The sequence below is a fragment of the Trachemys scripta genome, chromosome 20 (genome assembly GCF_013100865.1).
Source record: "Trachemys scripta elegans isolate TJP31775 chromosome 20, CAS_Tse_1.0, whole genome shotgun sequence".
NCBI classification, from domain to species: Eukaryota; Metazoa; Chordata; order Testudines; family Emydidae; genus Trachemys; species Trachemys scripta.
In genome coordinates, this window is record NC_048317.1 from 18,194,806 (window position 1) to 18,218,070 (window position 23,265).

Consider the following 23,265-nt stretch of genomic DNA (forward strand, 5'->3'; position numbering starts at 1 on the left):
TGTCTTTTAGGATGGGTCAGCCTGTTCCTCATTATCTCTGTGGAATGTGTTTGTACTGGACTGTTCTGTTGGCACCTGGCAACCTGGCACCTGTTTATTCTATTATAGCTTGATACCCTTTAGGTATGTGTATACGTGCAATTAGCAGCCTTCTTCTTGCCAACGTCTGGGAGCAGGGCCTGCCTCTGGCTCACCGCTTAACTTTGCTTTATGTTAGCAAAGTCTTGACCATTATTTTAGCTCAGGCCTCAGGTCTCATACCGGGTGTCTGATATAAGGGTTTATGTTTCAGGGCCTCATCTTACTACAGTCCCCAGGTCCTTTTCTGCAGAACTGCTGCTTAGCCAGTCAGTCCCCAGCTGTAGCAGTGCCTGGGATTCTTCCGTCCTAAGTGCAGGACTCTGCACTTGTCCTTGTTGAACCTCGTCAGATTTCTTTGGCCCAATCCTCCAATTTGTCTAGGTCCCTCTGTATCCGATCCCTACCCTCCAGCATATCTACCTCTCCCCCCAGTTTAGTGTCATCCGCAAACTTGAAGGTGTGAGAAACACCAGAGCAGGCAGATGTGGGAATAATCTGCCCAATTAAGGCCTCATCCTAATCCCTTCTAATCAGAGACTGATCATTAGAGACTGAAGGTTTGATTTCCCTTCTGTGCTGTATAGGTATTTATACCACACTCATCACCATAGTATCTGAGCACTTTGCAGGAGTGCATTAAGCCACATGACTGCACATGTGTCGTGTGTTTTTGTTCTCTCAGCCTTTCCCCAAAGGGAGACCTGTGCAGGGGAGTGTCTTGGTTTGGTAGGGTGTTTTTGTTTAAATAAATATATACCTATTGCAAGATGTTTATATTAGAGACAGCAAGATCAGAGAAATGCCCCTTGCTCTTGGGGCAAACAGTTGTGAGCTTTGTGATGGTCCCTTCCGAAGAGGGTTGTTAGTATTAACTCTTACAATTAAAGGAACCTCCACACTTGTTTTTCTGATTAGCTTTTCAGGCCAGATTCCCAGGGCACTTTGGCTGCTTTACCCCATTCTGGAGCAGCACAAAGTCTCCAGGATGAACTGGCCAGGATAAACTGTCATTTAATTTCAACGTGGTTACTGTGTAAAAACAACTGTATTATTGCTGTACTACTGTATTATCGTTGTACTGTTATATTATTGCTGTATTGTATTATTGTTGTACAACATGTACAATGTGCATAACCTTGCTAAACTGTTTAACCACAAGCCACAGCAGCAGTGCAGAAGTAAGGGTGCAATGCTTACTTAACCAATGCTTAACCATTACTTCTGTCTGCTGTTGGTGGTGGTGTTGCCTTCAGAGCTAGGTGCCCAGCCAGCACCCGTCGGTATCAGGCCACCCTGCCAGTGCTTAATTTGTGCCAGGGCTGAGTTCTGGCATCTCTTTCAATACAAATTAAGCACTGTGGAAAGGCTATGGTGCCCGGAGGTGTGTGTGTGTGGGGGGAAGCCCAGGGAGCTCGGGGGGCCCAGGGGTGATGGCGGGCTACCAAAATACAAGTTCATCTAGGGCGTCATTTTTCCTAAGGCCAGCCTTGCTGGCTAGTGTGCTTAATGCTGCTCCTCACCGAGATCCAGTCAGGGGCCTGCAGATTTTACACAGCCCCTGAAACCTGGATGGGAACAAAGGGTGTGATGGGGTAGGCAGAAGCCAGGAGTCACCATCTGGAGATTTCAGAAAAGGAGGAGCGGTAAAGACCTGATACCAGACACAGTGTGGGCCTTCCAGGCAGAGCGCAGGTGTGGGGGGAGGCTGTTGCAGGGTCCAGGAGGGGGAGGCTGTGGCGGGTTGCAGCATCCATGGTGGAAGGGAGTATTGTGGGTTGCCTAGGGTCCATGGGGGAGGCAGAGTCTGGGGGAGAAAGGTGTTGGAGGAGTCCCCTGGAAGGGAGTTGTGGGGGAGTGTCACAGGGTCTGTGGGGGAAGGGGATTGTGGGGGGAGGAGGTCACAGGGGGTGGGGGAAGTGTCACGGGGTTCATGAAGTTGGGTGGATTGCTGGGTCCATTGGGGAAGGTGCTGTTGTGTGTCTGAATTTAATAACAATGCAAGATTGTCAAAACAACAGGCTCAAATGGAATTATTTAATCAACAATTAACACAGCATATAGAGAAAGAAAAGCTCTCTTACCTCTCTGTGTGTAAGGTGAAGAGCTGGCCCCTTTCCTCCCACTGGTGGGGTGCTGGCTAGATGTTCATCCTCATCTAACTCCCCATACCTCTGTCCTTTTTAGGATGTGAGACAAAGCCATTCCCTTTTGGAGGGAAAAATTATTTCCCTACAGTTAATTTCACTGTGTGTTGTTTTCAAATTCTCATTTTACCTAATTACATATGGAATTTCTTGTATGGCATCTTAGGTTGTATGGCATCTTGTATGCCAGATACGCTGAAGGGATTCCTAACTCAGTTATTATTAAGGACACTGTTGCAACAAGCACTTCCTTACGAGTTAAAACATCTTTCGATTTGTCATTATTTCACATATCACAGAAAACATATGCAACAACAAATACCTCTTATCAATCAGAGCATAACTGAATTATATGTGCCTCCTTATCAATTACCCAGTCTTTGTTCATTATAAGACACTTTTGCAGGGACCTTCATTAGTTTTGAGAGATCTTTTTCCTGGACATCTGGAGTCTCATAGTCTTAGAGGTGCAGGGAATAATTAGATGGAGCCCAATTACATAAATTCCTGAGAATTGCTTACTTGCTAACTACAGGTTCAGGACAGAACTTTCAGCTTCATAGATACAGGAAACTAAAATATATATAGATACACAACATAAAAAGGATTTTGGTTAGCATGTAAAAGAATCATGAACATTTAATATATAAAAATCATAGAAGTTAACAGTACTATGGGGAGGTGTCCCAGAGTCAGTGGAGAAAGGGTGTGTGTGTGTGTGGTGGGTCACAGGGTCCATAGAGTAAGGGGACAGTAGCAGGTACCCAGGGTCCATGGCAGGGTCCCAAGGGAAGTAAGTTGGGGGCATTTCACAAGATCTGTGAAGGAAGAGAGCTGCGGGGCGGGGTGTCACAAGGACCGTGGAGGAAGCAAGTTGAGAGGAGTCAGAGGGTCCATGGAGGAAGGTAACAAATAGCACTTAAATAAGGAACTATGTTTTGATTGACTGTAAATTACAAAATAGTTCTCAGGTCACCTCAAGTCACATGTGACTATTATCCTGTCATGGAAAGATAAGGTTCTGCTATTCCCAGAGCTGGAGTTTAATACTGAGCAAAACTCTGCCAAATATCATACCCACATTTCTATTTTGCATTTTCATTCTAAGTAATCATACAAATAACTCAAACCCAGTATTCCAACAATTTGTCCCAAACTGTTGCAGAGAAATTGTATGGACAGTTACAAATTAAGAAATCAATGGGAACCCTGTTTTACCTATCTAATAGAACTGGAAGGGACCCTGAAAAGTCATCAAGTCCAGCCCCTTGCCTTTGCTAGCTGTACTGAGTACTGATTTTCATAGAATCATAGAATATCAGGGGTGGAAGGGACCTCAGGAGGTCATCGAGTCCAACCCCCTGCTCAAAGCAGGACCAATCCCCAGACAGATTTTTACCCCAGATCCCTAAATGGCCCCCTTAAGGATTGAACTCACAACCCTGGGTTTAGCAGGCCAATGCTCAAACCACTGAGCTATCCCTCCCCCCCATTTTCTTCTTTGATAAATTAAGAACTGAGGAAGATGGCTACATTTATCACCTTGTGTTTAATTATGTAACAACTTTAAAAATATGCATCCTGCTGAGTGTTGTGTCTGTGAGCCCAGCCACACAAAGAGTGGCCAGCCCCACGCACTGCATCTTCACCCTGCCAACAGCCTTGCTCACCCACCCCATTGTCAACCACTGGACCCCCACCCCCCACTCGTGAGCGGGCGGCTGGTGAGCAGGGATCCAGCCAGCAGCAGGACCTGCCAGTACTGAGTGGGGGGAGACAGAAAATACGGGACAATTTGACTGTTTTTAAGAAAAAGTTGGGACAGCTGCAGGAGGGTTTAACTATGGGACTGTCTCCTTAAATCTGGGATGCCTGGTCACCCTACCTTGAATCATTTTTGTGGCTCTTGTCTGCACCTTCTCCAATTTTTCTGCATCCTTTTAGAAATGTGGACCCCAGAACTGTGTGCAGCATTCCAGAATTGGGTTCACAAATGCAGTATACAGAGGTAAAATCACAACTCTGCTCCTACTCATGTTGCCATTGTTTATGCATCCAAGGATCACATTAATCCTTTTTGTCACAGCATCACACTGGGAGATGAATGTCTCAGTTTTCAGGGGTTAGATATTTGGACAAGAAGTTGAATTTTTCTGCAGAAAACAGACACTTCTTGTGAAAAAATTGGTTAGTGGCAAACCCAATTATATGATGAAAAGTAGTTTTAACGGATAATTTTGTCACTTATGGGGGTTGAACCCCCAGTTCCTTACTAAAGGATAATTTGCTCACTATAACTGTGTGCGCGTGTAGGCATGGGCAGCAGGTGAACGTGCCCTTGGGGGAGGCTAGCTCCTGGCCCCTCCCCCTCTGCCCGAGGCCCAGCTTCCTCTGCCCCTCCTCCCGCACTGGAGCCCGGAGCACACACCCCACACACGGCTGCCTCCCCACACCTGGCCTCAGCGCCGGGAGGATGGGTGGCGTGGGTGGCCTCAGCCGGGGGGTCTTGTGCACACTGCGGCACCAGCCTGCCTGCTCCAGCCTCTCAGCCACAGAAGGGAATGGCAGCAGGAGAGAAGCTGGGGGTGGAGGGTGGGCGGGGCCATGCCAGGCTGTTTGGGGTGGCACAGCCTTCCCCTGCCTACGATACCCACTGCCCATACAGGTAGGTATGTTTTCGGAGGTGAGGTGCTCGTGACACAGGCCAAAGGCAAATGACATGTCCAGCTCCTTCTGATGTTCACAGGGCCATGGCACTGGGTTGACCCAGAGTTATTTTGTCACTCAGTCAATCAAGGGCCAATTCCTTATTTGGACAGTAAGTAATTAATAACGCATTAATTACTAACGTAACCAGTTATACAATCCAATCACATGTTTGGTGACATTTATGTAATCTTACACTGATGAACTTTTACAACATTTTGGCCTCCGAATAAGGCACGAGGAATGAGGAACCAGTTCCAGCCTCAGCTGGAAGCTGCCCCACAAGCTGCTCAGGACCAGGAGACACTGCTCTCCTGTCCCCGTGCCATTGGGACGGACTCGGGGCCTGGCTCGAGCCAGCGCGGGGAGCATTGTCCCAGGGGATGGAGGAGGTGCCCTGACAGTCTGTTACCAGCCCTCATGCTGAGACCCTTTCTGCTGGATCACTCCCACGCAGGGCTCAGCAAAAGCAGAACTCTTGGCTCTGAGTGGGGGGTGGCTAATCTCTGTGGCACTGAATGAGGACGGGAAATGAATCAGTGTGAGAAAAATTAGTCAGCAGCTTCCCATAAGCTTTAAAATAGCCATTAGGCCGTGTGCTTCAGTTCACTGCACATATAAGGGGACACCTGGCCAGGCAGCCTGCAGCTCTGGGGGAGGCCAGAATGTGACAATTCTCGAGGTACCCAGGACTGCAAGTCAGCCTCTAGCAAGAGCCTTGCCGTGGTGGCTGGGTACTAGCCCCGTCACACCACCAGCCTGTTGGCCACTCCAGCACTCTCCTCCGGGCTGTGCCAGCCCTGCCTTCACCTTGCAGGGTAACAAGAGGTGCCCCCCAGGAGCCTCCACAATTCAGCTACTTTCGCCCCTTCCTCTCCCCCACCTCCAGCAGGTACAATGGCTGCCTCCCCGCCTCCAGCAGGTGCGACTGCTTCCCCCCACACCTGCCTCCAGCAGGCACGACTGGCCCCCCACCCCCGCCTCCAGCAGGTGCGACTGCTTCCCCCCACACCTGCCTCAAGCAGGTGTGACTGGACCCCCACCCCTGCCTCCAGCAGGCATGACCGCTGACCCCCACAGGTGGCTCCATCCTGGAAGCCTGGGGGTTCTATGTCAGCTATCTCCCCCCTCAGGACAAGACTTTTGTTACAGTTGCTGGTGTCTAGGCCAGGTCAGGTTGGTACCCAGGTCCCGGGAGCCGGCATCGTTTGCAGTGGAGTCCCTCAAGCCCTGAGCAAGAGAAGCCATGGTGCTCCCATGGCCTTGCTGTCTACAGTGACCCCGCCCTTGGGTGGGGCAGTCTCTGGAAGGCGTTCTCCCTGCTCGCCGTTTCTCTGGCTCAGAAAGTGCCGCCTCGGCCCTCAGCTACCGTGCTCACAGCCACGGCCCCAGTGTCGCCCGTTAATGTGGACGTCCCTCTTTCCGGAGGGGAAAGGCTCACGGGAGCACAGTCACTGCCCACAGGGAGACCTTCTGACTCTTGCTCTGCACACACCTCCTTCCCAGCCCTCCTCAGTCCTGCTGCTGGCTGGAGGGGTCCCCTGCCCCACCAAGGAGCATGCTCCCTGGCCTGGACTGCACAGGCCTGTGCAGCCGCTCCCCTCCTGATCGGCCTGGTGGCTGTCCTCCACCAGTAATAGCTCATTAGCCAACAGGCTCTGGCTGTCTAGGGTGGGAACTGATGCGGGCCCTGCACTGTCATACCTGGGAACATCACAGTCTTTATTGTTTGTCCTTCCGGGGGTGCAACAGAGCTCTTAACCCACTGTACTGATGGGGAGCTGAGGCCCAGAGAGACTAAGGTCCAGAACCCCAGAGGTAACTAGGCACCTGATTCCCACTGAAATCAATGGGAGTTAGGCACCTAAGCACTTTGGAGGCTCTGGGCCGCACTGCCTTGCCCAGGGTCTCACAGGCTGCCTGTGGCAGAGCAGGAGTGGGCCATCCTTCCATCCTTCCTTCTCCAAGGTGTGGTGCTTCCTGGGGAGCGAGGGCCTTGCTGGGGGACAGTGAGGTTCCACCCCGGAGACGGGCTGAGTGACTGCAGCGCTGTCAGTGATGGCTGATTCACTGCAACCGCAGAAACGCCCATAAACCGCCCCCATGTTCCCCTGCAGGGTCTGTGTACGAGATGAGTGGCAGAGAGTGCTGCTTATCAACAGGGGACCTGATGAAAATTATTGGCCTTCGCCTGCAGAAGGTCACCTGCGAGGATCCAGAGACCGGGCTAGCAACAGAGCTGCCTCTGAACTTCAAAGGTAAACTGGGACACCCCACGCCCCACCACACACAAACACACCCCATCCTCCCCCTCACACACCCATCCACCACCCCCTCATATACACACCCCCACCACTACCTCCAGGCCATCCGCACACACACAAATACACACACACACATCACTGCCTCCAGGCTATCCACACTCCCAGCTCCCCCCGACACACAAACACACATACACACAACCCCCACTACCTCCAGGCCATCCGCACCCCAGCCATACACACACACACACACACACACACACACCAGCCCTCCCCTCTCCCCCAACACACTGCCTCCAGGCTTCATCCATCAGCTCCCTCACACATAAACATCCCCAACACTACCTCCAGCCATCCGTACACACACACAAACAAACACAAATGTACACACACACACGTGCACACACACACACCACTACCTACAGGCCATTCGCACCCCAGCCATACACAAACATACACATACAGACACACAGACCCCCACCCCCGCCATTACCTACCAGCCATCCTCATCCCAGACATAAACACACACACACACAGTCTCACCATCCCCACACCACCAATATATATAGGCCAGACACGTACCCTGCCATGACATATAGGCTTCGCCCCCCCCCCACACACTCCCCAGCCACGTATAACCAAACTCAGCCTGCCCACCACAAACAGGCCCTGCTAGGGTTGCCAACGTTCTGATTGCAGAAAACTGAACATGCTTGTCTAGGGTTGCCAGGTGTCCGGTCGAAAGGGACCCTGGGGCATAGATGCCGGTGCTCGGGGTGGGGGCAGTGCACGGAGCCTCCCTGGCCACAGAGACATGGCGGCTGCTTCCAGGAGCCACACAGAGCCGGGTAGGAAGCCTGCCTCAGCCCCGCTGCGCTGTTGACTGGACTTTCAATAGCCCGGTCAGCAGCCTCCAGGTTCCCTTTTCGACCGGATGTTCCAGTCGAAAACCGGATATCTGGCAACCCTAGCCCCACACACATGCCCCAGCCACACACACCCTGGCCACCACATGCAGGCCACACACCCCACCTCACCCAGTGGCCCTGCACAGGACACACACACACACACACCCAGCCACATATACACATGCCCGTCACCTCCAGGCCACACCCCCACTCTGGCCGCATTTGCTGAGGTGGGCGTGGCTAATCCCCAGCCCCGCTGCTGTTGTGGGGTGGGTGGTGGGGTGGGGCAGCCCCTCATGCAGGTGCTGCTGGGATCTGTCCATGGCTCAGGCTTGTGTACAGATGAGGCTCCATTGAGGCTCCTCATTCCTGGGGTCCCTGGTTCAGGGTTGCCTGGCCAGGTTTTCCCAGGACTGTCCCTTTGTTGAGGTAGCTGTCCTGGAAGGCCTGCCTGGGTTCCAGTGCACACGGCCAACTGTGCAGTGTGATGGGCTCAGGATCATCCCAGACACGGCAACTCTACCTGCCCCACTAACGGTGAGCTTCCTCTGGCCCTCCTGCAGGGCATTTCCAGCCCAGCCGAGACAAGCTGTCATACACAAGCCTGAAGAAGCTTGCCAGGACCAGGCCAGCAGGGCTCCAGGACATGCCCTTTTCCTTCATCTCAGCAGTTGACTTGACCGTGGACGGGCAGGTCATTCCCAAGGGCCAGCCCATTTCCCTGCTTTCGGTGGCCAGGCATGAGGGCCAGGAGTTTGCCAACTGCACAACCACGGGGCAGGACGGGCAGCATCTGCTCTGCCTCCCCTTCTCCCTCCAGGGTCAGTTCTCTGAGTGCAGCAGGCAGCAGAGCTACACGCTGAGCCAGGTGCTGCAGTCGGAAGCCCTGAGGGGCCAGCACCTGAAATGCTCTGCACTCGGCAGGCACTCACTGCTCCTCTGCCCCGTGTACGAAGTGCAGGCGATAATGCACAGTGAGTACGGGTGCAGCCGGGGCTGCTAGGGGTGTGTGTGTGTGTGTGAGAGAGAGAGAGAGAGAGAGAGCTGGATGGAGTGGTGTGTGTATGGCTCCGTGCCTCTGGGTCAGTTTATGGGGGAGGTGTGTCCTGGAGTCTCTGTGTGTGCTAGGGTGATCACCCATCCCTTCTTTTAAGGGGCAGCCCCTTATTTCATTGATTTATCCCTTAAGGCAACCACTCAGCCCTTATTGTAAAATGTACTGAAATGGACTAAAACAGATCATTAGTACGTTTTAAACTTTAAATTGAAGCTTACGATAATTGAATTGTACACTTGAGAGAACAATCCATGCGATGCGAAGGGAAATAGTGTTTCCCTAAAATGTCCATTAATGTCCCTTAAAGTTGTGGTTTTTCCTTATTTCTATTCAACGAAGGTGGTCCCCCTAGTGTGTGCCCATCTCAATGTGTGTGTTGCTGTCTCTGTGTGACTTTGTTGGGGAAGAACTTTCCTTTCAATGAACTGAGGCATTTATTTAACTGAAGCTATTAAGAGCCCAAATAATCCACATCAGACAATTTAAGCTAGTGGGCCAGACTGGATAACAAAGCTGGCAATACTTTCCCAAGCACCGATGTGAGTAACCAAAATGGGATGCTGCTGCTCACAGTAAATTGTGCAGATCTTCAGAATATGATGGTGTTGCCCCTGGGTTCCCCTGGGCTCCTTGGCCCTGGCTCACCTTGATGGGGCTCCTTGGGCTCAGCTCCTTCTTGCCTGGGGGGCGGGATAAGTCATGGCATCTCCCAAGCGCCACCCATGTAAGACATCAAACCGAGCAGTCCCAGTGAATTGTACAAACCTGCCCCACCCCACACTCTCCTCTTTCACATGAGCAATGGGATGGTAACAATGCTGATATTTACATGGGAACCTAGGAACTGCCAGCCTGGATTCATAGAGTCCCACATTCCAAGGCCAGAGGGGGGCATGTGATCATCTAATCTGACCTCCTGTATAACACAAGCCAGAAACCTGCCCCCAAATAATCCTTAGAGCAGAACTTTTTAAAAAAATCCAATCCTGATTTTAAAATTGTCAGTGATGGAGAATCCACTGTTCCAATGGCAAATTGCTGTCACTGGTAAAAATTTACACCTTATTTCCACTCCACTCTGAACTTGTCAGGCTTCAACTTCTAGCCATTGTTGTGTTACACCTTTCTTTGCTTGTTTGTGTGGCCTACATTCTTTGTTCCTGGATGTATACATTTATATTTAGCCATATTAAAACATACATTGTTTGCTTGCCCCCAGCTTACCAAGTGATCCAGATCACTATGTGTCAGTGACCTGTTCTCTTCATTATTTACCACTCCCCCAATTTTTGTGTCATTTGCACACTTTGTCAGTGGTTTTCTTCCAGGTCATTGATAAAAATGTTAAATAGAGTAGGGCCAAGAACCAGCCTCCCTGGGACCACACTAGAAATATACCGTTTGATGACAATTCCCTGTTTACAATTACATTTTGAGACTTATCAGTTAGCCAGCTTTTAGTCCATTTAATGCACTCCGTGTTAATTTTATATCTTTCTAGCTTTTTAATCAAAATATTGTATGGCACCAAGTCAAATGCCTTACAGAAGTCTAAGTATATTTCATCAGTACGTGTAATCTCATCAAAATAATATGGTATATCAAGTTAGCTTGATAGGATCTACTTTCCATAAACCATGTTGATAGGCATTAATTATATTACCCTTCTTTAATTCTTTATGAATCAAGTTCCATATCAGCTGTTCCATTATCTTGCCCAGGATTAAGATCAGCCAGACAGGCCTATAAGTACCGAGCTCATCCCCTTTTCCCTTTTTAAATATTGGCACAACATCAGCTTCCTTCCAGGCTTCAGAAACTTTCCCAGTGCGCCGAGACTTACTGAAAATCAACAATAATCGTCCAGCAAGCTCCTCAGTCAGCTCGTTTAAAATTCTTGGATGCAAGTTATCCAGACCTGCTGCTTTCAAAATGTCTGACTTTAGTCACAGCTATTTACCACCTTCCTGAGATATTAGTGGAATGGAAAGAGTGTTAGCATTATCATCATATGATATGTCTGCATCATCTATTTTCCCCCAAATACAGAACAGAAATATTTATTGATTACTTCTGCTTTTGCTGCAATATTATTGATAATTCTATCATCACCATCTAGTAATGAACCAATACCATTGTTTGCATTCTTTTTGTTCCTAATATACACCTCTACCCCGATATAACACTGTCCGCTGGAGCCAAAAAATCTTACCGCGTTAGAGGTGAAACCGCGTTATATCGAACTTGCTTTGATCTGCCGGAGTGCGCAGCCCCACCTCCCTGGAGCGCTGCTTTACTGTGTTATATCCGAATTCATGTTATATCGGGTCACGTTATATCGGGGTAGAGGGGTACTTTAAAAAAATCTCATTCTTATTGTCCCTAACTCTGCTGGCCATAGGTTTCGCCTTGTGTCACTTTGCTTCCCTTCTCCATTTTATACAATTCCTAGCTTCTGATTTATATTCATTACTATCAACTTCCCCTTTCTTCCATTTTTTGTATATTATTATTATTATTATTTTGTATAACTGCCTTCACTTCCCCTTTAAACCAGGTTGTTTTTTTAACCAATATGGCCTTCTTCCTTAGTTGTGGGATTTTGGCTTTTTGGGCATGTAGAAAAGTGGGCATGTAGAAAACAATTTCCAATTATCATTCACATTTTTCTGATAAAAATTTTCCTCCCAACTGAGGAACCCAACATCAGACCAAACATACAATAATCTCACCTCCAAGGGTGGCCAGCACCAGATGCTTCCAAGAAAGGCATAAGAATCCCACAGTAGCCAAAGTGATATAATCTGTGCCTTCTCTCCCAGGTCTCACATGGTCTCTAATAGTTAGAGATTGCTTAAATCCTGAAGCACAAGGTTTAACATCCCAGTTCTGTGTATCCCTAGCCTGTTCTAATATTCCAACACTTTTTTTAGTATTGAAATAACTGGATATTCTTGGTCTCCATATAGACTCATAGACTTTAAGGTCAGAAGGGACCATTATGATCATCTAGTCTGACCTCCTGCATGATGCAGGCCACAAAAGCTGACCCAGCCACTCCTGGAATAATTTTCTCCCTTGACTCAGCTGTTGAAGTCCCCAAATCATGATTTAAAGACTTCAAGTCGCAGAGAATCCTCCAGCAAGCAACTCCTGCCCCATGCTGCGGAGGAAGGCGAAAAACCTCCAGGGCCTCTGCCAATCTACCCTGGAGGAAAATTCCTTCCCAACCCCAAATATGGCGATCAGCTGAACCCCGAGCATGCGGGCAAGATTCTCCAGCCAGACCCTCCGGAAAAAGTTCTCTGTAGTAACTTTTAATATCCCATCATTGACCATTGTTACTAATTACCAGCGATGGCACGTTATTAACTTATTGAATAATCACGTTATCCCACCAAACCATCCCCTCCATAAACTTATCAAGCTTAATCTTAAAGCCAGAGAGGTCTATAACTATCCAACCCCTTTTTGAATCTTGTTAAATTCTTCACCTCAGCAACTTCTTGGGACAATGAGTTCCACATCTTAAATGATCATCGATAGATGCCTGTGGTAATCTCTCACTGATCTGAGTGGGGTTTTTCACACCTCTCCAAACTGTTTTCTCAGGCTCTCTGCAGACTCAGCTCTGCATTAGTTACAGTTGGTTCATGTTTCTGAGCTTGTCTTCACAAACATAACAGCTACAGACTTTTCTTAAAGCTGAAAGCTCGGATTGTGGAGCACAGAACACGTCTGAGCGGTGCCGGTACCGTGCTTGGCTGCCACCAGCTGCTCCTGGGCCCTGAGCTGAGCAGCCATAACAGTCTCACTCCTTACAACACTGGCTAGCACAATAGGAATTAGGGATTCCTATTAGACCTATGAGCCCCCATCTTATTCATGGCCCAGGTGCACTCACCACAAGTCATGGGAGGTGTAACGTTCAGCTATGGACAGGGCTTGGAAACATCTGGCACGCACACATTTGCTAAAATGGCACTGCTCTAGGCTATCTGCTCCTCCAGCCTCTCTTAGAGGCATGGGGTAGTTTCAATAGTGCCAACCTCAAGTGATCAAAAATCATGACTCACACCCAAAATTCATGAGATTTTAAAAAAAGATTATGTGTTTTGGTATGTCTTCTGGGTGCCAAATTCCCCCTGCCCAGCCAAATGTGTGGGTGACAAGTGGGGCCCAGTGTGTGGGGTGACAAGTGGGGCTGCCCAGTATGTGGGGTGACAAGCGGGGCTGCCCAGCATGTGTGGGGTGACAAGCAGGGCTGCCCAGAGTGTGGGGTGACAAGTGGGGCTGCCCAGCGTGTGTGGGGTGACAAGTGGGGCTTCCCAAACTCCCAGATTCATTGGGTTGGGGGATCTTGGCCCCTGCTGCAGGAGCTCTCACCCCCAGTTTTGCCCATCACCTGTCCAGCAATTAATATTACCCCTCAGTGTCCAAATCAAGCTTGCCCCCGAGGACCGACCTCCTATCAGTTCAGCCCCACGTCACTTCACTCACCAAGCCCCTAATCTCTCAGTTCTGTTCCACAGCTTCACCTCTGCTCTTCCTGGGGTTCTCCAACCCCTCTCCCAGGCTAGGGGGGCTTCTGGGGTCCCCTTTCCCCCTCCCAGGGGGGATCAGAAGTGTGCCACCTGTCCCCAGGGTTCATAGGAGCCAGCCTGAGCTGCTGGGCTCTTTCTCTTGCTACCTGACCGTGGAGAATGGCTTCAGGTTCTGAAGGTGGGGAGACAACTCTTCCTACAGCAGAGTGATTGGTTGCTCAGCCCCAGGAGGCAGGCAAGTGGGGCAGGCAGCCAATCAGAGCGCTCAAATTCATAGAGGGACAGAGTTTCTGACATTAGCAGCTGGCTCCAGCCCGGCTGAAATCCACCTGCGCTGACAACACTGCAGTCCCCTCAGGGCGGGGTGAGGGCCCAGTCTTGTGCCTGTCAGTGTCCAGCTGCATGGGAGAATGGGGTCAGGCTGCAGACCTGCATGCTTCACTGAGAGGTTTTCCCTCAGCAAGGAACCAGCCCCCAGGAGCCCAGCGAAGCTTAGGGGGTCACACGCCTGAGCATCTGCACAATCTTGTGTGAGCGGCGACTCATTTTGGTGACTCACATGGGTGGGGCCTATTCTGTGGTTGGAGCTTGGAAGAGTACCATTACCTTTCCCCCTAGAGCCCTGCCTTTGTATTTCCCCAGTCCTAGGCTGGTTGCGTGCTGGACCAGTCCCCCACGTGGTGCACAGGCTGCTGGTAGTCTCAAGGAACTGATCCTGCAGCTGGAGATCTCTGTAGCGGATGGATGTCTTGGCCATGCCCCCATAGACCCCATTCACCTCTCAAACTATGGTTTAAACTTGATTGTAGCCAATTGGGGGATCTAACAGCACTTGGAGCTGGGCACAAACAACACTGGAACTATGTTATAAAACACGCCTCTGCCTAGAATAGCAGTGACCTAACACAGGAGTCCTTAAACTTCAATGCACCACGACCTCCTTTGGACAACAAAAATTACTACGTGACCCAGGTGTGATTTTTGGCTTCAGCCCGGGACAGTGGGGCTCAGGCTTCGGCTTCAGTCCCAGGCCTCAGCAAGTGTAAAGCTGGCCTTGGCAAGCCCATTAAAATGGGATCGCAACCCACAGTTTGAGAACAGCTGACCTAACACATTTATCTCTGTCCATATTGGCCAGGTAGTTAGCCACACACGCACTCTGCCACCAGTGGGGGCAAGCAACTCTACACAGTGTTTCTGTACCCACTGATCAGTGTGTTACAGGACCTCTCCGTGCTGATCCACAGAGGATAGGATTCTGATCTAGCCCAAGTAGAAACTTTAGCTCATGCTACAGCAGCTCATGCTTTCAGCTCTGGATGTCCCCTATTCATTCCGCAGGGTCTCAGGATGACAGCTGTCATGCTGAGTTTTTAACCAGTATTGGAGCCAGGGTCAGTACATCCTGCCAGCATCTCAGCCTGGGCGCGAGCAGCAGTGCAGACCCGGGCTCTCCCTGGCAGGGAGATAACCCCTGGTTATTGTAGGCTGCAAAAGCATCTGGGGCCTGATTCTCAGCTGGCATCACCAGGGTCAATGGGGTGACACTGGCTGGGGTCGGGACTGCTGTCTCTCACTGCTGCATGTCTCGCCCCTGCAGTGCGGAAGGAGGTGGTGAAAATCCCCTCCACCCTGGAAGTGGATGTGGAGGATGTCACCGAGGAGTCTCAACACATCCACTTCATCAAGCCGCTGATGCTGAGCGAGGTCCTGGGGCTGGAGGGGGCCTTCCCCATGCAGGCCGAGATCCTGGAGGGTCCTGAGTACCCACCTATCTTCGAGAACGACTGGATTCCCCGCCTGCAGAAGGGGCAGAAGATCCAAATCCATGGCAAGTCCTGTGCCTGGAGGATCCTCGCCTCGTCCAGCAAGGGCAGGAGGGGCTCCCGGCACTTCCTGCTCTCCAGCACCTACCAGGGCAAGTTTCGGAGACGCCCCCGGGAGTTCCCCACAGTCTTTGACCTGACAGCGAGTCTGGAGAAGGGTAAGTGCCTGCGGGTGGTGGTGACTAAAGACTGTGAGAGTCCCGAGGAGGATCTGCCGTCTCTCAGCATGGGGGACCGGCTGGAGGTGCTGCACCTGGCCAAGACCCAGGTCTGCAGGCAGGCAGAGCACAAGTCCATCGATGTCCTCCTGTGCAGCAGGAGCAGCGGCGAGGACGAGGAGAGCGAGCAGCTCATGCTGCCGCTGCACCTGGAAGGCGGCTTTGTGGAAGAGATCAGCGACAGCAGGAGATACAGCCTCCCCGAGATAGTGGAGCAGCTTCAGCTGCCCTGCGAGGTCAAGGTGGCAACCAAGGATTCTTCCCTTGCCAATGACGTCCTGGGCTCTTTCTCCGCTCTGCGGCTGGAAGCGCAAATCACTGAGCCCTTCTTAGTGACCAGCTTATGCGAGGCGCCGTCAGTGAGCTTCCAGATCCCCCCCCAATGGCTGGACATGGCCGTGTTCTTCACAGAGGAGCCTGTCCCACCGCAGACATCCCTGACAGACAGGTCAAAAGTCGAAGAGCTGACAGAATCCTTTTATTATCATTTGCTAAAGCTGATGCCTAGCAATGAGGCTCCCCCACCGCGGCCCCCCAAAAGAAGGGACATCAGGGACAAAGCAGGCACCCAGCTATCTGGAGCCAACGAGGTAACTGAGAAACCAAAGGTACAAACGCGCGTGTGTGTGTGTGTGTGTGTGTGTGTGTGTGTGTGTGCGTGCATGTGTGTGCACGCGCAGCGCTTTTACTGCATCTCAGAAGGACTCAGCCGGGCAGCAGAGCACAGGAGGAGCTGGGAAAGAAGGGGACCCCTGCAGAGGTTGGGGTCCTTGCTGGTCTCCCCACTTCCCTGCAGAAATTCTAGTCTAAATTCTGCACCCCAGCTCTCTGGTGTCCATTTGGGACTGGATTTCTTGGCAACTATCCCATGGCTTGTAGTCCACATACCCTACTACCAGCATCTTCAACAGACTGAGCTACAGCCTTTTATTTTTAAAATCCATCTTATTCCTCTTCCCATTAGCCACTGCCCCCTTTGTCCAAGTCGAAGTGCACACCTGAGGAGTCTGGGCCGCTGTCCCTCAAGTCTAGGAATGTGAGGAGTCCCCCGATTGTCCGGAGCTCCCCGAATGAGTACTCACCACATCAGATTGGCTCGCAGATGGCCTCCAAGCCTAAGAAACCGTTCGAAGAGGTCAGAGGTGAGACTGTCCAATAGACTTGCTGCTGTAGCACTAAAGATGAAAAGGAAGTGCACAGCATGATTCACTGTGGCAAAATTTTTAGGACTAATCTGATGACGCTAAGGGAAAACTACTGGGCTGTGACATGGTGCCCCCATTGCTTGGGACGCAATGTTGGACACAATTCTAAAAAGGCAAGTGGGAAACAATTACTCCAAGTGCTGGAGAGGGGGTCTGGGAGTGCTTGACCACTGCAGGGGCCGGGAAGTTCGTTATTAGGGGGTTTCCCCTGCCTCTGCAGCATCAACTTTCCGGCTCCTATCAGCCTGCATAGAGATTAGATTTGACCAAGAAGTGGAAAAACCACTTTGCAAAACATTGGGCCATTTGGAATTTCTTCCTGTTTCAAAGGGTTCAAATGTTTAAATTGTTTTACCAAAAAATTTGAATAGTCAGAAGTTAGCTCTCCCCTTTTTGCCACTGAGTGCAATAAAATGAATGTGGTCCAGGGTTTTCCTCACACAGTCCTTTTTTCCTTTTTTTCCAATCTGTAGTGTTTCAACTTTGGAAAAGCTTCCAAGTAACAGAATGACAGTTTCATTTCTCCTTTTGTCCCTTGGTAACTTTTCTAAAGTTGGAGAAGATTTGACAACTTACAGAGAAGAAAAGAGAGAAAAAAAAATTCTAGACCTTATTCATTCTACTGCATTCAGTAACAACAACAACAACAAAAGAGTGAGAAAGGGGGAAAAAAACTTGGTCTCAAAAAAAATTATTTCAAACATTAAAATGAAACTTCAATTTGAACAGAAATTAGATTACAATTTTTGTTTAGAACATTTTTATTGACAACAAATAAATGTTTCATGGGAAGATATTGTTGGTTTTCAGAAAACACCATTTTCAGCAGGAAATTTTTGATCGGCTCTAGGGTCAGTGGGATCTGTGCTTGAACATACACAGTACTATAAAATGCATATCAGTACTCTAAGAAAGCAGGGCCTAGGCATCTCAAATTGGGCACCCAAAATTAGTGGACCATATAACAATTTTGGCCTTAACCTCTCTGTGTCTCTGGTCCCTATGTGTAAAACAGGAACAATACCCACCCACCCACCCCTCACCTCACTGAGGCTGTCCAGGCAAGCAACCTTAATTTTGATGCTTCTTAACTTTTGAGTGCTCGATTTTTCCACTTTTATATTCTTTAAAGTTTTGTTAATATAATGTAAGAAGAAATCAGGCTGTTTTGTTAACTCAGGGAGCATATGCAGAAAGGGGTAAACCTTATGCCAATGCAGATAAAGAGAAGTAGGCTACGATCATAAAAACAAATCTCATGCTTGAGGGTGGGAACTGATCTCTGCAGGGGCTGGAAAGGATGTGCCCTCCCACTAACAGCACCCCAAAACTGGCTCTAGGTTCACTGAACTGTTTTGTTTGGCATCCCCCTCAAAGCATCAGATACCGGCCACTGACAGAAGCCAGATACCAGTCTGGTTAGGTCATTGGTCTGATTGAGCACAACATATGCTGCATTCTTAGCAACATGCAAACACACTATATTGCCCATTGCTTTTTATGCTCTTAGCTCCTGGGCTTTTTGCTGTTAGTCACCTTTGCTAGTATTGTATTCAGATAAAAGTATTACTCTTGCCTCTCAACACTGGCAGGGAAGGAGAAGGAGAGCCCAAGAATCTGCCTCTCTAAAAGGTTTCTATACCCTGTACCTCCCTAGTATCTTAGCACATGGAGTCGTCCAGGGCATCCCAAACGCTGTCACAGCACCTGCATGGTATTCTCTTTCCTTTTCCTTTTAGATGCGAATGTCAGTGATGGCTCTGACCACGACTATGAACTAATTGAGGATGACCTTACAAAAACAATTGATAAAATGCAGAAGGCTGTTCTTCACTACTAGGACTCCAGCATACAGGACATGACGATGCCAGCCTACGCCAAAGCCACTCCCAGTTCTTAAACTCAGAGATGAGCACTTGCAAAAGCTAAATGCAGCACTGAGTCCTATGAAGTGGCTTCCAACTGCCCTCACCAGTGCAGCCTGAAGAGACAGCTGGGTTCCAGCAGTCACTGCTCCCTTGTGCTGCAAGCAAGCCTGCACATTCAGAGACCTGTCCTCTATGTACTAAAGCAGAGGGCTGGTGTTATCGGTCCTATGGTAAGCTAAGTGCTGTCCTTAGCTGTGTAGTTTGGAACCAGGGTTGCTGGAACAATTTGTATAGTGGGGGGTGCTGAGAGCCATTTAATCAAGCTGTAAATCTTGTTTATGAGGGAAAACACTTCAAGTCTAGGGGTGCAGCAGCACCCCCAGCACCCCCAGTTCCAACACTTATGTTTGGAACCCCTGGTTTACACTGGTGCACCAGGACAAATAGGCGGGTTAACCAAGTCTCTCCAATGATTCCCCTAGCAGGCACAGAGTCCCAGTATTCAGGGGAGGCTCCCTTCAATAATTGAGTTGTGTGGATTCAGCTCCTCTGACCTCTGAGATCTACACTTTTGAGCTGAGCAGAGCAAAGCTGATCCTGCATCAGCATGCCAGCTGGGGGACTGTCAGGGCACACTGCTCTCCTGCACCTGCTCTAGGACATTTCAGAAGTGACCCCAAGACAATATACTTGGGGAACAGTTTTAGTAGTTACCCAAGGGATGCGCCATGTTCTTACCCCTGTATAAACCTGTATACCCCATTGTAAACTTCTGGGATGTGGTGCTGGTCCTAGAGCTCTCTTTCTGCATTTATACTTGATCTGAAGCACCTTAATTCAGAGCTATAAGTAAGGGGCTGGAAACGCAGCACCCCTGGCAGGGCCGTCCTTACCCGTACGCAACTGCGTGGGGCACCAGGAAACTTGGGGCACCAAATTTCCTGGTGCCCTGCGCAGCTGCATGCTGCTTCAGCCCTTGCCCCACCTCTTCCCGCCCGAGGACTGCAGCAGGGCAGGGCCTGCACTCACCGGCGGCAGAAAGTGCAGGGACCCAGACCCAGCCAGTCCCCCAGAATAGCTAGGGACGGCCCTGACCCTGGAGTCTCGCCTGTGTGCACTCACACCCTGAGGAGGCCCATAGGCAGTCATCTACCAGTTGGTGTGGCAGCGCTTGAGTGATCTTTCACCCTCACTGCATGGATAACAAAGAACACTTTTCTGCAGCTGCTGCATGCTGTTTTGGGTGTGGTTTAATATTGTAGGTCATCTAGGCAGGCCAAAGCTTTCTACCCTGTGTGCCTAAAGTTAGACTCAATAGAAGAAGCTTCATTATGGAATGGTGCTGAGCAGCTCTCACTACTGTCAGTGGGATTTGTGGGTACATGGCCCTGCTGAAAATTAGGCTACTTTGTTTAGGTTCCTCACTATGTATTTAGAAACTTAACTTTAGGCATCCAGGTTTGGCAATGTAAGCCTCAGAATATCTCCTCCTGTGTGAGAATCAGTACAGCACTGGCATGCAGGGCACTGGGTTAGTTTAGCATATTTTGTACAGTGCAGTGCTGGCTACAGCTGGGACCCATACAAATTGCTCACACATTTACATAATTGTAGAGTATCAGGGTTGGAAGGGACCTCATGAGGTCATCTAGTCCAACCCCCTGCTCAAAGCAGGACTGATCCCCAGACAGATTTTTTCCCCAGATCCCAAAGTGGCCCCCTCAAGGATTGAACTCACAACCCTGAGTTTAGCAGGCCAATGCTTAAACCATTGAGCTATCCCTCCCCCCCGGTTGCCCTGGTTCTGAGGACACAACTCAAACACCAAGGCACAATGTCCTATGGAGAAACACTTTGAGGGCTGGAATTAAACACATTCTACAGCTCCAGCTGAACTCATTTCTCCTTTTGAGGACACTGTAAAAAGCTGCAGTTGTGAACCCCATCCCCCGTTACTTTCAGTGACTTGCTGGTTTGTCTCAGCCATTTTTAGACAACCAGAGGCTACATCTTTGCTCACAGCTGCCAACATTCCACCTGTCCTTCAGCTCACAGGGTATCTCGTGCTTGTGAACAAGCCTGTTGGCCTATCTTCCTTTGGCATGCCCAGTGTGATACTTGTGATGACTCTGCTGCGCCCTTGGTCTTTGGCTCTCATTTATAAGGTGGCAAAAAAACAAACAAACAAAAAAACAAACAAACAATAAAAAGTGTCACAATGCAACCCCAGCAGTTTTATTTAAAGTTTGGAAAAATATCTTGAAGCCTCAGGATCAATATTCTCTATGCAACAAAATGCATGTCACAAACTGCATCAAGGGAGAGGGAAGAGAAATAATTGGATGGCTTGTTTGATTTTAATGGTGTAAAAATTGAGGTTCTTCAACGGTAGCATCATGCAGTGCAGGAGAGCACTTCCCCCTGAAATCTGGACACAATGCAGGCATGACAGGCTTGGTGAAACAGGGCTGGAAGACACCTGCTGACTGCTTTGAGAAACAGGTAGAAATAGGAATCTAAAGAGAACTGAATCCTAACCCCTCCATCTGACTGAAAGCAAGGCCCTTTTGCTATTCATCCAGCCAAAGGGAGGGTTATACTCTGTAATGTGACTTTAACAATGGTTTTGTGGCACTCCACATTTATTCTTATCTACTCTCCAGCAAGTCTGCTCAGTTTGCCAGCCAAAGATTTTTTTTTTTTTTAAATCTATGAAAGCAGACTGGGATCTGGGGCTAGTGATAGGGCAGAGGGTCTCAGAGCCTAGGCTCCAGCCCAAGCCCAAATTTTTAGCTCAACAGTCCAAGCTGTGTGCCTGAGACTCAGCACTGTGGGTTTTTTATTGCAGTGTAGACATGAAAATCAAGTTAGTGCTTCTGGTTTGTGCATCACTAGAGTCCATACCCCCCAAGCTGCCGTACATACCTGTACATCACTTGTCCTCAAACTTATACCCTTGGCTACAGCTCTGCTGCAACAAGAACCTGAATAAAATATTGCATTCAGTGGGCTTGCACAAGCGTAACACAGCAGAATCTGAAGACACTAGAGGGCAAAGCCAGTTCTGTTGATGTGTGAACAAGGAATAATCCAGCTCCAGCTTCCAAAGCTGGACAGCTTCTGCAGTGCCAAACGAGCAGTAAAATCTTACTCTCATTTACATACAAAAAGACTACATAGAAAACATTAAGATTGCAAATTGAAGCAATTGAAATGTAGAAGTGCCAGATTTAAGGTTGCCAATTACAACCCAGCTCCAATCATGATAGTCTGTAATACATGAACATATGCCTCTCCCGCCCCTTTTTTTGGAGGGGAGGGTCACAGAACTCCTACCTCATTTAGTGCACTGGACAGCTGTTGCTCAGATACTCAATCAGGTAGTTGCTGAACCTACGAGGGGGGAAGCCATTTTAGATTTGGTGCTGGTGAGTAGTGAGGACCTAGTTGAGGAAATGGTTATAGGGAACAACCTTGGCTTGAGTGATCATGAGCTAATTCAGTTTAAACTAAATGGAAAGATTAACAGAATTAAATCAGAGACTAAGGTTTACGATTTCAAAAGGGCTAACTTTAATAAATTAAGGGGACTGGTTAGGGAAGTGGACTGGACTAACATATTTAGGGATCTAAAGGCGGAAGGCGCCTGGGATTATTTCAAGTTGAAGTTGCAGGAGGTGTCGGAGGCCTGTATCCCAAGAAAGGGAAAACGGTTCGTAGGCAGGAGATTTAGACCTAGCTGGATGAACAAGGATCTCAGAGTGGTCATTAAGAAAAAACAGGAAGCGTACAGGGAGTGTAAGGCGGGGGGGAATAGCAAAGAAACCTACCTTATTGAGGTCAGAGCATGTAGAGATGGAGTGAGAAAAGCCAAAAGCCGAGTAGAGTTGGACCTTGCGAGGGGAATTAAAATCAATAGTAAGAGGTTTTATAGCCATATAAATAGGAAGAAAAGAAAGAAAGAAGAAGTGGGACCGCTTAAGACTGTAGATGGAGTGGAGATTAAGGATAATCTAGGCATGGCACAATACCTAAATGAATATTTTGCTTCAGTATTTAATGAGGCAAATGAAAGGCCGAGGAACAGTAGAAGAGAGACGGATGGGAATAAAGGAGTGGGGATTGACATTACTGTATCCGAGGTAGAAGCCAAACTTAAACAGCTTAACGGGACTAAATCGGATGGACCGGATGATCTTCATCCGAGAATATTAAAAGAACTGGCGCGGGAAATTGCAAGCCCGTTAGCGATAATTTTTAATGAATCCGTAAACTCGGGGGTGGTACCGTTGGACTGGAGAATAGCTAATGTGGTTCCTATTTTCAAGAAGGGGAAAAAAAGTGACCTGGGTAACTACAGGCCTGTTAGTCTAACATCTGTAATATGCAAGGTCTTGGAAAACATTTTGAAGGAGAAAGTAGTTAAGGACCTTGAGGTCAATGCCAA

General features: G+C 49.2%; 1 protein-coding gene across 3 annotated transcripts in view; it reads left to right on the forward strand.

The window, feature by feature from the left end:
• The window catches only part of THEMIS2 (thymocyte selection associated family member 2), a 34,357-nt gene extending 13,315 nt beyond the window's left edge, over nt 1-21,042 (forward strand). Inside the window, exons 2-6 of one of the 3 annotated variants that reach the window (XM_034753991.1) lie at nt 7,049-7,189; nt 8,664-9,074; nt 15,302-16,353; nt 16,710-16,887; nt 18,690-21,042. In XM_034753991.1, the coding sequence (XP_034609882.1) occupies nt 7,049-7,189; nt 8,664-9,074; nt 15,302-16,353; nt 16,710-16,887; nt 18,690-18,790 (1,883 nt within the window). In that variant the 3' untranslated portion in view covers nt 18,791-21,042. The remainder of the gene's footprint in view (nt 1-7,048; nt 7,190-8,663; nt 9,075-15,301; nt 16,354-16,709; nt 16,888-18,689) is intronic. The other 2 variants (XM_034753993.1, XM_034753992.1) reach the window with 2 other exon arrangements.
• Nucleotides 21,043-23,265: the final 2,223 nt, after the last annotated feature.